This window comes from Corythoichthys intestinalis, chromosome 1, assembly GCF_030265065.1.
Source record: "Corythoichthys intestinalis isolate RoL2023-P3 chromosome 1, ASM3026506v1, whole genome shotgun sequence".
Taxonomy (NCBI): domain Eukaryota; kingdom Metazoa; phylum Chordata; class Actinopteri; order Syngnathiformes; family Syngnathidae; genus Corythoichthys; species Corythoichthys intestinalis.
In genome coordinates, this window is record NC_080395.1 from 30,531,852 (window position 1) to 30,549,628 (window position 17,777).

The 17,777-nt window shown below is 38.7% G+C and overlaps 1 protein-coding gene across 1 annotated transcript in view; it reads left to right on the top strand.

The window, feature by feature from the left end:
- loxl1 (lysyl oxidase-like 1) overlaps positions 1–17,777 on the top strand; it is a 40,063-nt gene that overhangs the window by 4,694 nt on the left and 17,592 nt on the right. Inside the window, exons 2-3 of the mRNA XM_057854367.1 lie at positions 5,879–5,987; positions 8,803–8,940. Coding sequence (XP_057710350.1) covers positions 5,879–5,987; positions 8,803–8,940 — 247 coding nt within the window. The remainder of the gene's footprint in view (positions 1–5,878; positions 5,988–8,802; positions 8,941–17,777) is intronic.

Here is a 17,777-nt window from a genome sequence, read left to right on the forward strand (position 1 = left end):
TCATTTACAAGGCGACACAGTGTGCCATGAAAGCTGTGCTAAAACGATGAGTCATTGTTCGTCTTTAATTTGACCTCAATAAATGTGAAATACTCGAATGTGTCGTTCCTCTGCAGCGCAGTCTTTAGCTTAAAAGTATCTTAAAGGCTGCCTTGCCTGTCCTTTTTACAACTTCTTCGGTATATAAAATGCCTGGCAAGGTCTCCAAAGCGTGCCCCACTTAGAGTGTAATATGTGGCATTGTCACATGCTGTCGAGAGCCGATCAGCTTTAGTCCCTGCAAAACACTTTATCCCCATAAAAGAGACCCAATTTCTCATTTCCAAAGATTAGCGGGGGAAGAGAACAAAGTCTTTTCTCAGTTGGAAGAGAGAGGTATGGTGGAAAAGCAGAACGGTGGTGGTCTCACATGTGTCTAACAATGTTTACATGGTCTGCCCCAGGAAGTGTGCCCTGTCCTACTACATCTGCCTCACACAGAGAGGGAGCGCTGAGAAGGGATGTTTGCAAAGGAAGCTAGCGAACTAATGCCCTTTTAAACTCACCTGCATGCTAAACACTTAGCAAACAACATGTCAAAACTACTTACGCAGCTCCTATGAAATGCACCCTAAACATTAGTCAAGTCAATCACCGTCTGTTTTGTACACCGGTAAAAGAAAATACAAAGTAACACACTGGATGTTGCATTGAATTACATCGCCAAAGAAGATTGTTGAAAATAAAACAATTGGCACACTAGTGTATAGCTACATGAGTACAAAGGGAAAAAAAGCAGTACTCCTTGTTCAAATAAGCTTCTAACAGAGATATACATTTGAAATACTCATTGGAAAAACCTCATCCTGGCCATTTCCACAACACCATTTAGTGAGGAAAGAAAAATCTCAACATCGAACTCAAGCGTTCTCCCAACAACAGTAGCCTACAATTTTCTATATAATTATATTCATTTATTTTCTGTCCCGCTTATGCTCACAATGGTGAGGGAACTGGAGTAGATCCTAGCTAACATCAGGCGAATGGTGGACTACACCCTGAAGTGGTAGTTGATAGATAGTTACTCACATGACAAAAATGTTTTGTTTTTTTAATACTAGGGATGTCCTGATCTGATCATGTGATTGGAAATTGGGTCAATAGCGCCGTTTTCGGAGGATCGGAATCAGGTAAAAAGGATCGAGTTTTCAATTTTTAAAAAAATATTAATGTTTTTCTACTTCATGGTCGTGTAGCCTCTCATGCTCCCTCCTGATGTTTTTCCTGGTCAGTAGTGCCCAAAAGTTAGCTATTTAAAGTTAATGATGACTGACAGGTTTGTAGCTTTGATCTTGCCAGAGAAGCTTGGTAGCTCTACCATCAAAGGCCCAAATGTGTCAATCATCGTATAGCTTGCTAAACATTAGCGGTAGTATGCTGTGGCAACTCTTTGTGTAAGTGAGAGGCTGTTCTCAGCATCGTGAGCGTCAAAGCGTGAGTGGATTTGAGTGGACTCACTCAATGAATCATTTAACTCATTCACACCCAGCCATTTTCACCAGAGCAAGGCCCTTTGCTCCCGGCCATTTTACTGGATTTTGACTGATTTTGCAAGGCCCACAGAAAATTATGTTCTATTGCTATTGAAAACTTGAACCCATCAAAAGAAAGATTAGACTCCTTTCTTTCAGCAGGAAAAAAAAATAAGTTCATATCTTTTTCCATTCTTCAGAAATCAGCATTAGAAAATAGCTTAGTTTGAGCAATTTTCCAATTTCTGATGAAAAAACAGAGAAATTTAGCTTTTTGTGAAACCATACATTTTAAACATAACTTTGACTTTAACACAGCTATTTTTTGCTTTAGTTACATCCCAAACATCTGAATAATGTTTTCCTTTTACAAAATAACATAAACAACAAGACAAATAGAGCTTTTGATAGCAAAGTAACAATTTATTTACACATAACTAACGGAGAAATGACGCTGTTGTCACCGCGACAGCCGGGTAAACTTTTCCCTCATCGCCGCCTGTCTCATAAAGATGGATTTTTTTGAGTCTCTGCGGGGTCTGCTCGGCGAGCAGCACGGACTCAACGATATTGTCCGCGCACTGGTGGTCCCGGTCGTTCTGCTCGGTCGTCCAGCGCCTGGCATCCCGGGCGTCCTCTCGGTTGTTCTGCTCGGTCGTCCGCTGCCTGGCATCCTTCCGCCAGCGCCCCGGCCGTGCTGCCCGGCCGTTGGTTGCCGTTGAATCGGGTTGCGGGTCTTGCCAAATACGCTACTGCCCTCCAGTGGCCAGTTTTATTGCTTTAAAATGGATTTTCAGCTTTGTGCTTTGGAGCTCAGTTGAATCAGAACCCAGAGATGTCTTTTATGAAAAAAAACGTAAAAGACAAATAAATACATCTTTGGTACAGCGAAACAATTAAAAATAGAACATATTTATACGTTTTTGGGAGCAAATTAGTTAATAAAGACAAACATTTTTCTGTTATTCATGTTTAAAAATAATTCACATTATGTCGGCACGGTGGGACGGTAACAATTTTTTTTTTTTTAACAAGTTTTTTTTTCGGTCTGGGGAGATCATCTAAATCAGGTGACTCGGACTTGGACTCGGGTGCAAAAATATGAGATCGGGACATCCCTACATAATACAGTGATTCTATGACGCATTCATCACAAGACAATTTATCAAAGTTATCCACCATATCATCATTTAGGCCTACTGTATGTGTAACAGAAGAAGGGGAAAACATATTTGGAGAAGGCGTTTTTTATTTTCTTGATAGTATTTTTATTTTGCTAATGCATCCCAAACACAAAGTGAAGAGCCACTATGCAGAAGACATAGCTTTATATGTGCAAACTAAATTTGCATACATTTGAATAACCACAAAAAAAAAAAAAAAAAATTCCCATTCTTAATAGAAATTTATGTAAATAGTTCACCTGGCAGTTTGGAAAAAAGTGTTAACAGATGCAACTTAAAAAGAGAAAAAGTTTAAAACACGGCACGAACCTGATGTGACACTTGCTGTTGTTGTTTTATTATTTTGAGCAGGAAAACATTTACAATATTTTCAAAAAGACAAGAGTCCAGCACTAACAACTACTGCCGAGCATTTTAAGTGGCTAACCGCTACTGTGTTAACACAAACAACAACTGCTGAATTAAATTCACCAAAACCCTTTTGTTTAAAGTCACAATGACAACAGAGAATGACCCATCTGTGGTAGTGGCACCGACAAATTGACAGCATATAAGATGTTAAGGCAAAATAGCTCTTTCCCATGGCATGTGCACAACATTGCCTACCTGTAGCTGCTCTTACTAAAGTGAGAACTCACCATTCACGAATACTAGAGTGTGATGCGTTCATGTCCAACTTCAAAAATAAGTGTCCTGCTTGAGGCTGCGTAGAATGCATGAACTGATGCATTTAAATGCAGGATGAATGGCCACACAGTCATGCACAGAACAGCACAGCAGCCGCTTGTTTGTCAGTTGTATGAATTAACATAATTTGGTCATGCTCCTCGTTTTGGTTTCAACAACATTTAAATTTTCTTTGCAGGAGACTGTCTGTTGTTCACTTTTTTCGGTGCAAACCCGAAATAATTCCAAATGATGGTCAACAATGCAACCCTTTCAGGAAACAAGCTCCTTTTTGTTGTCACAAGGGGAAATCATCTGAAGTCTACAGTGAATGCTTGTTTGGGGGGGGGGGGGGGGGGGGTAAAAATGATCGTAATTTTACTTATTGGCAAATTTACTCGTCGCAAACTTGGCTCAAATCTCAGAGGCAAAATGCTCTGATCTCTTTGATGAAATGCATCTCCTGAGAGAAAAAGTAAATACATCATTATTGTTTATTAGCATTACTTCTCCTGACTGATGCATGTACAGTGTATCACAAAAGTGAGTACACCCCTTGCATTTCTGCAGATATTTAAGTATATCTTTTCATGGAACAACACTGACAAAATGACGCTTTGACACAAGGAAAATTAGTCTGTGTGCAGCGTATATAAAAGAGTGAATTTATTTTCCCCTCAAAATAACTCAAATATAGCCATTAATATCTATCTATCTATTAATCTTTGTCTCATCAGACCATTGGACATGGTTCCAGTAATCCATGTGCTTTGTTGACATGTTTTCAGCAAACTGTTTGCAGGCTCTCTAGTGTACTGTCTTCAGAAGAGGCTTCCTCCTGGGGTGACAGCCATGCACACCATTTTGATGTAGAGTACAATGTATGGTCTGAGCACTAACAGGCTGACCCCCCCACCTCTTCAATCTCTGCAGCAATTCTGATAACACTCCTGTAACAAGTCACATGACATTTTGGAGGGAAAATGACAAGCAGTACTCAATTTTGACATTTAGGGATGTACGTAGTTTCCATGCAGTGTACTCACTTTTGTTGCCAGGGGTTTGGATACTAATGGCTATATTTTGAGTTATTTTGAGGGGAAAATAAATTAACTTTATTTATTATATAAGCTGCACACTGCACTACTACTACATTTCATTGTGTCAAAGTGTCATTTTGTCAGTGTTGTCCCATGAAAAGATATACTTAAATATCTGCAGAAATGTGAGGGGTGTGCTCACGTTTGTGATACACTGTAATTCAGGTTTGATAACTTTGATTATATTTGAACGTAGCCAAATGGCATTTTTTTTTTCTTGAACAAGGAATGGGACAAACAAACCAAACTTTGCTATTGTAACATTCAGGCAGCCGTGTCAGATGTCCACTTAAAAAGAATTTAACATTGTAAGATTACTGTGGTTTTTCTCCGACATGTGCATTCTTCTCCAGATCTAAGATAAAGAATGATGAACTCATGCTGAATGGCAATAAGCACTACTAGTAAACTACCTTGTAAGTTTTCCCAGTTGTGCATCATACCCCTCAAGTTAAGACCTCTCAACCTACACATACTTCATTAAAGGTTAACTTCAAGTGGCAGGTTCATACTAAAAACAAGCGTCAAGGAAAATCGCAACACATTAGCTAGGGCAGCATCTCATCATCAACATAAGACATTGGCCTGATAGTAATAATAAAACCCATTTAGTTACAGTTTGAGTGTGCATTATTATGTCTTTTGGGACTATTTTATACATGGATACAAAATGCGGCCCTGTGGCTCGGTCACCCCAACTTCACCCCTGGTCTGGAAAGGCCGATGGAGCATCTCATTAGAAAAGCGTAATAATCATCTGGAATGCCTGATAATTAGCGGCCGATGGCTATCCGTACCATGACCCATTCTTGAACCTCCAACCCCGGTGCACTTGCCCTCTCGTGTCCTCCATCACTGCTTTCATAAATGCCAGGGAATTAAAAATTGATGACAAATATCCGATGTGGCCGAAAAGGGTTGGATTGCAGAAAGATTGGAAAAGATGATCCGTGTCAGATAACTTGTCATGATTCATACATTGATTCCTATCGTGTAATCTCTCAACCTGAACACTGCCTGATTTCTAATTTGTGTGGATTTCAAAATACTTGTCCAATGGAAAATATAATGGAATATCAATTTATTCATTCAATGGTCCAACCATCCCTGACATGATATGTTTATTCATGCCAAAGGCAATTTTTAAAGTATTTTTGTCAACATTCTCAACTTTTACATAAGTGTAATATGTTTATCATTTTGATGTGAATAGACTTGACCATAATCCAACTTGTCCAGCTTAAAAAAAAAACAAAAAAAACTTTTATTTAAATTCATTTAATGATTTGTCATATGATGAATAGTTTGGAAGAGCAGACCTTTGTAATCAACAGGATTTTTTAACTTGTCTTATTTTGACTGACTAAACATGGCTGTTTTGAATAACTGTCTCGACTTCTCAACTTTTGTTCATCAGGTTTGCCTGACCTGGTTCCAGATGCTAACTATGTCCAGGCTTCAACATACATTCAGAGAGCTCGCATGTACTCACTGCGCTGTGCTGCTGAGGAAAAGTGCTTATCAAGGTAAGCTTTATTCAGCAACACTTAAAACTAACACTTCTGTGTTAGTTTTGTCCACAAATATGGGGAACATTTTATTTATCTGCATTTTGGAATGTCCATCTAATAAATAGGTGTTTCTTTGGGGTCTTCTTACTTACACTCAGGAATAATTGTTTATTTGCTAGTTGGTCAATTTTTTAGGCAAGCTTATTCATTAGATGATGGAGGAATTAACGTAAATTAGTCCTAGTGAGACAACTCCCCAAAAGAGATCACAGGCCCTTATTTCACATGGTAACTGACCATCATTTTCATATACAAAAATGACCTTTAACAACAAGGCAAAGCTAAAACAACAGATTACAAATTGTTATCATCTTAAAGCAACACTAGGTAACTTTTCAAACTTTATAAAACATTTTCATAACATTTGTGATAAGTCAACTGACAACTAGTTGAACGACTCCTCTTTTATATCTTGAGGGGTCTGCATTGCTTTCACCAGCGCCAATTAACTTTGAACAGGGTGGCAAGAACCCTGCCACACAAAAAAAAAAATTCAAATGTGCTGACTGCTTTACAGCATACGTAACTTATAAGGGTGTAACGGTACATGTATTTGTATTGAAACGTTTCAGTACGTGGTGCTCGGTTCGGAACGGACGCGTACCGAACGAGTTTCTGACATATTCTAACCCTTACTTTTCGAGGCTGTGAGTGGATCGGGTTACACTTTCTTTGTGTAGATTATATTTACGCCGTCTTCTCTACTATAATGAGGACAAACAGGTAGATTGAGTGGTAGATCGGGGCACAGTTGACTTGTCTTTGTTGATTTACTGCTGTCTTCTCTGCTATAATAACCAACACGGCCACGTGTTCAATACAAAACCCTCCTACCACAACAAAACAAGTCGGAATGTATGTGTGAACAATATAAATGAATACTACATCACATTCGTAAAATATAAACACATAATAAAATAAATAATAGCCCATTTAAATAAAATAAATTGAAATGAGCTAAAACACCTGTAATTAAATAATAAGAATAATACACAAATCCTGCTTACACAATTAAAATGATTAATTTCTGTGTGGCGCTTTAACTTGAGCTAATCCACCAATAAAGCTTTTGAAAACCATTCATAAGAAAAAAAAAATGATTCATTGAGGCATTTCATTTGTAAAATACATGTTAAAATCTTTGTCATTGGGATTGCTTTTCTCTTTAGCACAGGACTTCTTTTTTCTTCTCTCTTTCAGAAAGAAAGCTGACCAATACACGGGGTCTGAAAGGCAAATTGTTGTTGGATTATCTTTAAATACCTGCTACTTTTTGAGCAGAATTCTAGCTTTGTATAGGCTAATGTTCCTATTGTTGAAAGCACAAAGGTGTGTAATAAAAAACTAGCAAATTTATATTTTGGATTTTGTTTTCTTACTGTACCGAAAATGAACCGAACCGTGACGTTAAAACTGAGGTACGTACCGAACCGAGATTTTTGTGTGCCGTTACACCCCTAGTAACTTCCCCCTTTCCTTATTCATTATAAAGACGGAAGTCGATGTGTATTCTTTTGTGCAAATTCTGCAAAGATGGCAGAGCAACAAAGGACAAAAAAGTTTCGTCTGAAGAGGCAAAAAAGGAAGGCTACCAGGATATAAAGAATAAACATTGGCCCGGCTTTCACTCGCTGGTGTAATGCCCCCCCCCCCCGGCCTCAACTGCACTCGTCAGCGCTGACGAGTTTGGGTGGGGCTGGAGAGTTTAGCTACACTAAGCCACAGGTTGCTAACCGTCATACACTATTGTTTAGCTACAACTGGATTCATTACTTTAGTACTGTTCATCCTTCACACAGCCGCTGGAAACAGAAATGTTGTTTAATCTATCTGAAGGCGACCGGGAGATCGAGTTTTGTTTGATTGGTGATTTTACGACACTGCTGGTGTGCACTGGGCCTCATGGGAAACACAGCGCTGGCCCTCATGGGAAAAGCAGTCTTCCTTAAGGCAAAACTACCGCTATTGTCCACAGGTGTCGCTAAAATTGACCAAAACTAAAAAGTTACATATCGTTGCTTTAACTCGCATTTTTTTCATCGACCCTGTAAATAGGCTTTCATTGTTAAGTTTCTCCGATTATAAATATGGTCAGATCTAATAATTGTTATGATTTGCCATGAAAACAGGTGTTCGATGTCATGTACTGCACATTACTGCTTTAATGTGCTGTTACATTTTGTTGCATTACAAGTTTCATCACAGTTAACTTAATAAAAAAAAAAAAAAAAACAGAAAACGCAGTTAAAACAATCACACACCACCAATGCATTAAATTTAATGATTCCCCAAGATAAGAGTCCTTGCCTTAACTGCCTTACTCTAAATTAAGTGCTACAATCCAAGAAATAATGAGACATATTTGAACTTTAAAAATAGTGGTCATCTTTGTGGGCCTCAGTCATCTTTGTTAAGTTGATGGCATGCTTGAAGTGCGGCACTGTTCATTGAGATGACCATAAAGGAAGATGAACTAGCCATCCCTCAAAGCCTTTCATATCCTGTCTGAATTTGAGGCAATTACCACCAGATGGGCTGCCATAATTTTCTGTTAACTCTCACAAACACAAGCTCTGGCTCAGATTTTCTGCAGTTGCCTTGTCTTTTTTCGCACTAAAGTGACTCACTTTATCAGTAAGTTGTCGCACAACACTTGATGAGAGTCCTGTATCCTGCAGAATAAATTATTAACAATCCTTGTTGCAAATCTTTCCTTGTTGTAAGAATAATCAAAACCAAACCATTTCCCCCTTTTCTGTTCATCCTTTAGTTCAGCATACGCACCGGAGACCACCGACTATGATGTACGAGTTCTACTGCGGTTCCCACAGAGAGTGAAGAACAAGGGCACTGCTGACTTCATGCCCAATAGGCCACATCATACATGGGAGTGGCACAGCTGCCATCAGTAAGCATTATGTTGGGAAATACAGTGTGGCAAATAAGTATTTAGTCAACCACTAATTGTGCAAGTTCTTCCACTTGAAAATATTAGAGAGGCCTGTAATTGTCAACATGGGTAAACTTCAACCATGAGAGACAGAATGTGGAAAAAAAAAAACAGAAAATCACATTGTTTGATTTTTAAAGAATTTATTTGCAAATCATGGTGGAAAATAAGTATTTGGTCAATACCAAAAGTTCATCTCATACTTTGTTATGTACCCTTTGTTGGCAATAACGGAGGCCAAACGTTTTCTGTAACTCTTCACAAGCTTTTCACACAATGTTGCTGTTATTTTGGCCCATTCATCCATTCCTCCTCTAGAGCAGTGATGTTTTGGGGCTATCGTTGGGTAAGACAGACCGTCAACTCCCTCCACAGATTTTCTATGGGGTTGAGATCTGGAGACTGGCTAGGCCACTCCAGGACCTTAAAATGCTTCTTACGAAGCCACTCCTTTGTTGCCCTGGCTGTGTGTTTGGGATCACTGTCACGCTGAAAGACTCAGCCACGTCTCATCTTTAATGCCCTTGCTGATGGAAGGAAATTTTCACTCAAAATCTCTTGATACATGGCCCCATTCATTCTTTCCTTTACACAGATCAGTCGTCCTGGTTCCTTTTCAGAAAAATAGCCCCAAAGCATGATGTTTACACCCCAGTGCTTCACAGTGGGTATGGTGTTGTTTGTTACTGTGGTCCCAGCTCGCTGTAGGTCATTCACTAGGTCCCCCTGTGTGGTTCTGGGATTTTTGTTCCCCATTCTTGTTATCATTTTGACGCCACGGGGTGAGGAGGAAGTTGAAAGTCCGTGTTGCCCAACGACAGCCCCAAAACATCACTGCTCTAGAGGAGATCTGCATGGAGGAATGGGCCAAAATACCAGCAACAGTGTGTGAAAAGCTTGTGAAGAGTTACAGAAAACGTTTGACCTCCGCTATTGACAACAAAGGGTACATAACAAAGTAATGAGATCAAACAATTTGATTTTCTGTTTTTTTTTTTTCCACATTCTGTCTCTCATGGTTGAGGTTTACCCATGTTGACAATTACAGGCCTCTCTAATATTTTCAAGTGGGAGAACTTGCACAATTAGTGGTTGACTAAATACTTATTTGCCCCACTGTAAGTGTTGCACCGATACCATTGTTTGTGTCCCGATACTGAGTTTGACAATCAGCTGTTTTGTATTGGCCAATGCCAATACTCAAGGTCGTACGTTTGGTCTCAACATTGGTAGGGACGATATTACAGCATAATCTTTACGTACACTTTTTGCTTGGTACGGGACATTAATAAGACCAAACAGATTGGGTGAACGGGGGTCAGGGCTACATTTCTTACGAATAATAACCTAATTAATTGATATGGTAAATGGTAATGGTGTTATACTTATATAGCACTTTTCCACCTTTCAAGGCACTCAAAGCGCTTTACACTATTTTGCCATCCACCTACTGGTGACACAGCACCAGGAGCAACGTGGGGTTCAGTATCTTGCTCAAAGACACTTGAGAGTTCATCAGGGCGGAGAATTGAACCCACAACCTCTGGGTTGGGGGACAACTACTCTACCACTGAGCCACGCCACCCCGCTAAATCCATATGCTATATATATGTATATATGCTAAATCAGGGATGCTCATGACGTCAATCACGATCGACCTATCAATCGCAAAGCTAATGTGGGTAGCTCGCGGCATCCCATGATGATTAATGTACATAATTAACCCTTTAATGCCAGCAATATGAAGCAGTTATCAGAGAATCCCAAATTTTGAAAAATAAGGTCCTAATGAAACCTTTTTTTCAAATTTGTGAAAAGAAAAGTCAAAATGAATATGTGTAATAAGCACTCAGATATCTATAACCCTTGCTAAATCCTGTTTGTTTTTTTCATGGAACCTGCAGATGCATGTGTTGACTTGCATCCATTATATTTTTTTTTTCAAAAAGAAATGATAAAATTCTGAATTAGTCTCAAAATCCTGAAATTTTAGGTGTATCAAATGTGATACATTTGGCAATATAGGGTTAGTTATGATTGTTGTGTGTATGTTGTGTTGTGTGAGCTACATATGAGGTTATGCAGCACCCCTCTCTCTCTAATTAGCTTCTTGCTAACATTTTTCTAGTTCCATAATTTCCAGCATAGTTTACTACATTTCTCACAGTTTATTTAATGTTAACAGTAGAAAACACAAAGAGAAGGACACGTCTCTCGAAGCAACTCCCTACTTGAGTTTTGCAGGTTAGCAAGTTCACAGAGTTTAATCTTATGCTAACACTGATGCAGGTCGGACCTAGAGTAGAAAAATTAATGGTGTGTTCCCCACTTCCAAAACAATGATGTCTTTTTACATTTCTAACAATGGCTGCTGCTGGCAAAAAAAAAAAAACTTGTCATATCTCTAATATCTAATGTGCGTGTGTGTGTGACGGTCAAGTCATAGGCCAATCAAATGTGCATTTAGGAGGAAAAAATGGACCGGCACATTAAGCAAGTGAAAAGATGTACATTTAAATATAAACATAATGCAAAATAATTCACTTAATAAGGGTGGGGTCAATTACAACAATTAAAACATACATGAAGACAATATACTAGTAAATGACCTATATAACCGAAGTCATTACATAACGCAAATAAAGTTGCTTAAAAGTTGGTGGGGACCTATTGTACAATTCGTATTATGACCTAGAGTTAGCTTGACTCAGCAACATAATCATTTAATAAAATTTGTTTATACCTCCACTTAAAAATAGCACCAAAGTTCCCTGGTTTGTATTCACACCAGCCTAAAAGGTGCGCAGCAGGAACTTTTTGGGTTTTCTGCGGACCAAACAGGGCAGATGTTAAAGCGCCCTAACTCATTGTCTGCTACTGAAGGCACTAGACGTCCAATGTATTTGAAGTGCGAGGATAGCAGCAAATAAACAAACATTCATTCACTACTGCCTTCCCACTTCAAATGGATTGGACTTCTGTTAGTGGTAAGCTCCTTTTAACTCAGAGAAGAAAGATGATTGGACACCACACGATTGGACGTCTATCATCATCTTGGAAACGGCGACAAGCGCTCCTTTTTTAACGGTCGAAAATTACATATTGCACAGCATATGCATTTTATTTCTTAATAATTGATGTCATTAGCTTTGAGCTAATTTTTGGGGAAATTGTTCACTATGCGCCAACCCGTTGCTTGTTAAATCGGTCAAGTCGACCACCACCATTAAGCACTAGCATATGAAATTTTTTCTCATAAGTCAAAGCAAAGAAAAAAGCTAATTGACAATGGGCATCCTGAGAAAACAGGTCACTCACATCTCATGGCAGCTCTATCTGAGAATAGTTTTGTCACTCTGGAACTCACTCCCAAAACCCATCAGGAACTCGGACTCATTACAAAACTTCAAATCACTCCTAAAAACCCACCTGTTCAAACTAGCTTTTCCCACCTCTTAATTCTTAATTCTGTCTTTGTGTTATGTTATGTAAAGCGTCTTTGAGTGTCCAAAAAAGCGCTATATAAGTTTGAGGTATTATTATTATTATTATTATTATTCATCTCGGGTGATTTGCCCTAGCAATATGTATAAGAAGAATGTCCTGCTCATAATATTGCTTTTGGGAAGCTTTGACCCTAGTTACCTTGATCAACTTGGAGTTGGCCCAGCATCAATAGAATTCTTGTTTTGACAGGACTCCCATCAAGGTGAGTCCCTTACAAATTCCACGCGAAAACACAAAGGCAGGATCCTGTACGCCACGTACTATTAAGACATGTTACTGGCGTCCTTAGCTCCCTCTGTGGAAATGTTTGACTTGGCACAGAAAGGGCCCTAGCGAAACAAATTGAATGTCACTCAGGAATTCCGTGTGAATTTGGAGTGTTATTGCTCTCGCTTTTATGATGTTATATTCGACGTTGACGGTCTTGCCAAGGCCCTGCCCGACTATCCTGATGGAGGAGGAATGCAAGCGGCCATTAGATTATTGTCAGTGCTGTGATTGTTTTTATATATATTATATTTGTATTTGTCAGTTAGCGTTGACACATGGAGGCAGCTCCCGAGGGCAGCAAGCCAAGACAATCATTGCACTGACTGAGTTGACAAATCAATCCATTTTTGGAAAAAGGAATATTATTTTTTTCTTTGCTGTCAATCCATGGCACTCAATCACATAGCTGCTCGAGTGGCACAGCTGGAATATGGGTTAGTGGGGCACAGTGTTTGCTTATGAAAGAAGTCGAGTCAAGCATCTCTAACCTCCCACATATCTTTCTCAACAAGGCCATGCTGGAAGAATATGAATTTGATTTTTTTTAAATTAGCATGGATCATTTCTATCAAGTAGGTGGATGCCTTCTTTAAAAAAAATAAAGCAAAATATAATATAGATATTTTTAAACGTTTTTTTTTTTTTGGGGGGGGGGGGGGGCGCTTAAAAGTCATTTGAGCACTGCACTGGCTAGTAAGAGTAATAAGTCTGGAGTTACCATGGCAACCATAGATGTCCTAATGTTAATGCTTTACAATGGACAAGCAAGGACAAAATGCTTATTGTTTCAGGTGATGGACTAAAGCTGCAAAAACTGGCTTTAAAACCTGCTCTGAATTTCATATGATCGAAGTTGAATTGTGTCTTTGCGAGGCAAAATAAGGCAATATTCAAATCATAGTTTAAAAATAATTTGGTGTCTTTACTGTGTTGTAATATCAAGAGCAGCATTGTCATGGCGACCGATTTACTTTGTATTATATTGATGGACACGCCGGGACACGCCACACGTCACTATTTCCATGATATAACATTTGAAGTAATTACTCAGAAAGGATTCTTAAATGTATAATAAATGCGGAAATACACTTTGAGTTCATTTATTGTCAATAAATAACAATTAATCAAGAATAATAAAAAAATATTTCAAAATGGTTATGCGCCCGGCTCTGGATTACGTGCAATTCATGTTCATATCCACTCGTGTCTTGTAAAGCTCCTCCCCCAGATGGCCTAGTTTTATTGCTTTAGACTATTGTTTGGCCAGCCATTAGTTATGTGCACATCAATAATTTCCGGATGTTTGAAGTGATGACTTCAAAGTAGAATGAAAATGTTGGAAAACTGTTCCTTTTTTTTTTTTTTTTTGAGGAGCAGTTTGAGGAGCAATAAAAGAAAAGCACCATATAAAAAACATTTAACAGTCATTTGACAACCATGCTGGTTTGGAATGATGAGATTGGCATTTCTGTAGCTGAGACTGAGCCCCTCTTTATTTATATATATTTTTTTACTTCTTTATAATTTTTGTAGAATAGCCAGGACATGTTTCATGTAGTGAAAACAGCAGCCAACACCCTTCCACCAACACTGGGTCTTAAAAGTCTTACTTTATTCATCTTATGCCTTAAAAATGCATTGAATTTTGTCTGGTAAGCCTTAATTTGCGTTGCATTGCATTGCATGTAATTGCGGTTATATTCTAGGAGTTACTTATTTTTTTCTCTGTGTATTTTTCTACAAAGTTGGCCATGAAAACATTTTTTTATTGTTTCAAATACAAATATGCAAATACTATTAAATTCTGTTCTAAGTGAATTTCACTTGATAAAAACTGTAGGAACCCTGCCCTCATCTAAATGTATTGAAACTGTCAGGCCACATCATGTAGAATGAAAATAGAGCTGACACAAAAAGAATTCTAACCTCAACTTCCTACAATGTTCTTCCGTTTGTTCAGTTGTTTGTGTCTTTCTGATTAGAATTGGAAAATTTTGTTTGGAGTCTAATCAGTTCACAGCAGTGTGTTGGCCCAACACCACTTTAGGCTTTCTCAAGAGCGGAGGGCAATCATGACACAGGGACAGACTGGTGGATTTTCTCCTTATTTCTGTTTATTACAACTTTCCCTTCCCATCATCACAATGATGCATATATATACATGCAGTATATATTAGGGGCGTGCCATCTTGGGCACCCCACAATTCGATTCGATTACGATTCAGAGTGCTACAATTCGATTATTGAACGATGATCACGGTAGTGACGGTGATCCCGATTATCACGAATATCAATGCATCGTACATTACTAATTAATAAAGTAACCAAACAGAATTATGTCCATTATTTATTTAAAATATTCTAATGATTAAACATGCCCATTTAACAAAAAGCCGCCTTAAACTGCTTTTTATTTTTTTACAAGAAAGTGCAAAAACATTAACCATTTTAAAGACAGTACTTATTTCTCAACATGCCTATACAACTACAAGGTGCAAAAACCTTAGCTGTTTCAAAGGCAGTACTTATTTCTCCAAACAACACAATAAAATTTACGATGGTGGAATGAATTCCACATTTTCTGGAAACAAAGTGTCTTTAGAAATAAGACTTCTTTTAACCAATTTACTTTGTATTCATAGATTTCTGTACTATTTCACATGTTTGTAGTGTTACCGCTGTACTTAATCCTGGTTTTAAACATTCAGCATCTGGAGTAACTTTGTACAACACCTAACAAAGGACAACTTGACATGGAAGTACATGTTAGCGAAGTCATAATTAGCATCGCGCTCGGCGCTAACTAGTAACATCTCAAAACCAACAATGAAAGTGAAACAGTACAAGAGGGTTCGAGTACTCAACTCTGATAGACAGAAATGGGACTTAGAAAAACACTAGGTACTTTTTCCAACTAACACGACTTGAACCTACTGCTGGACAACTTAAAAACAAGGAGCAACGAACTACAATATCTTCCTTCCCAACTATTCAGTCGCCCCCTATTAGTAGGAGTAACGTTCTGAAAGGAAGGCACTGCCCCCTGGCGGCTGGTGGCATTCTCTTCACATCCAATGTTGCGCGTCCATCTGTCAGACAGATGTGTCTTGCATTTCTTCAGCCACTAGCGGCTGTCATAAAGTTATGAGGGGAAAATCATCATTTTTTAACACTGAGGAATCGTAATCAAATCATCACATGTCGAATCGCGATGCATCTAATAATCGATTTTTTTGGAACACCCTGAGTATATATGCATTAATAGGTGCATGTGGGTGTGTTCTTTTTTTTTTTTTTTTTTTTTTTTTTTTTTTTTTAAACAAAATGTAAAAACGGAACTAATAAACAAATATACATAGCTTAAATCAAACCATTACAGCTAAAGGGGTAGAAGTATCGCTCACAACCTCCCACACGCCGACAAAGTACTTCTGGTTTAGCACACTGATTGTGAAGCTAAATGTACCCTACTTCCAGTGCAACAAAACACTTTAAAACACTTTAAAACAACACAGATAATCAGATAATTCAGATCTCCACTGGACAGAAAACAAAATTCTGCACACCCTCTTATTATATTATCTTGTTATATGCATCACACTTTAGCTGCTCTTCCACAATCTGACACTGTGCATGCGTACATGCATGCATGTAATCCAAACGTTGTACATATCAGAATTAACAAACATATACAGTGGGGCAAATAAGTATTTAGTCAACCACTAATTGTGCAAGTTCTCCCACTTGAAAATATTAGAGAGGCCTGTAATTTTCAACATGGGTAAACCTCAACCATGAGAGACAGAATGTGGAGGGAAAAAAAAGAACAGAAAATCACATTGTTTGATTCATAAAGGATTTACAGTGCCTTGCAAAAGTATTCGGCCCCCTTGAACCTTGCAACCTTTCGCCACATTTCAGGCTTCAAACATAAAGATATAAAATTTTAATTTTTTGTCAAGAATCAACAACAAGTGGGACACAATCGTGAAGTGGAACAAAATTTATTGGATAATTTAAACTTTTTTAACAAATAAAAAACTGAAAAGTGGGGCGTGCAATATTATTCGGCCCCCTTGCGTTAATACTTTGTAGCGCCACCTTTTGCTCCAATTACAGCTGCAAGTCGCTTGGGGTATGTTTCTATCAGTTTTGCACATCGAGAGACTGACATTCTTGCCCATTCTTCTTTGCAAAACAGCTCGAGCTCAGTGAGGTTGGATGGAGAGTGTTTGTGAACAGCAGTCTTCAGCTCTTTCCACAGATTCTCGATTGGATTCAGGTCTGGACTTTGACTTGGCCATTCTAACAACTGGATACATTTATTTTTTAACCATTCCATTGTAGATTTGGCTTTATGTTTTGGATCATTGTCCTGTTGGAAGATAAATCTCCGTCCCAGTCTCAGGTCTTGATACCAACAGGTTTTCTTCCAGAATGTTCCTGTATTTGGCTGCATCCATCTTCCCGTCAATTTTAACCATCTTCCCTGTCCCTGCTGAAGAAAAGCAGGCCCAAACCATGATGCTGCCACCACCATGTTTGACAGTGGGGATGGTGTGTTCAGGGTGATGAGCTGTGTTGCTTTTACGCCAAACATATCGTTTTGCATTGTGGCCAAAAAGGTCCATTTTGGTTTCATCTGACCAGAGCACCTTCTTCCACATGTTTGGTGTGTCTCCCAGGTGGCTTGTGGCAAACTTTAAACGGGACTTTTTATGGATATCTTTGAGAAATGGCTTTCTTCTTGCCACTCTTCCATAAAGGCCAGATTTGTGCAGTGTACGACTGATTGTTGTCCTATGGACAGACTCTCCCACCTCAGCTGTAGATCTCTGCAGTTCATCCAGAGTGATCATGGGCCTCTTGGCTGCATCTCTGATCAGTTTTCTCCTTGTTTGAGAAGAAAGTTTGGAAGGACGGCTGGGTCTTGGTAGATTTGCAGTGGTCTGATGCTCCTTCCATTTCAAATTGATGGCTTGCACAGTGCTCCTTGAGATGTTTAAAGCTTGGGAAAT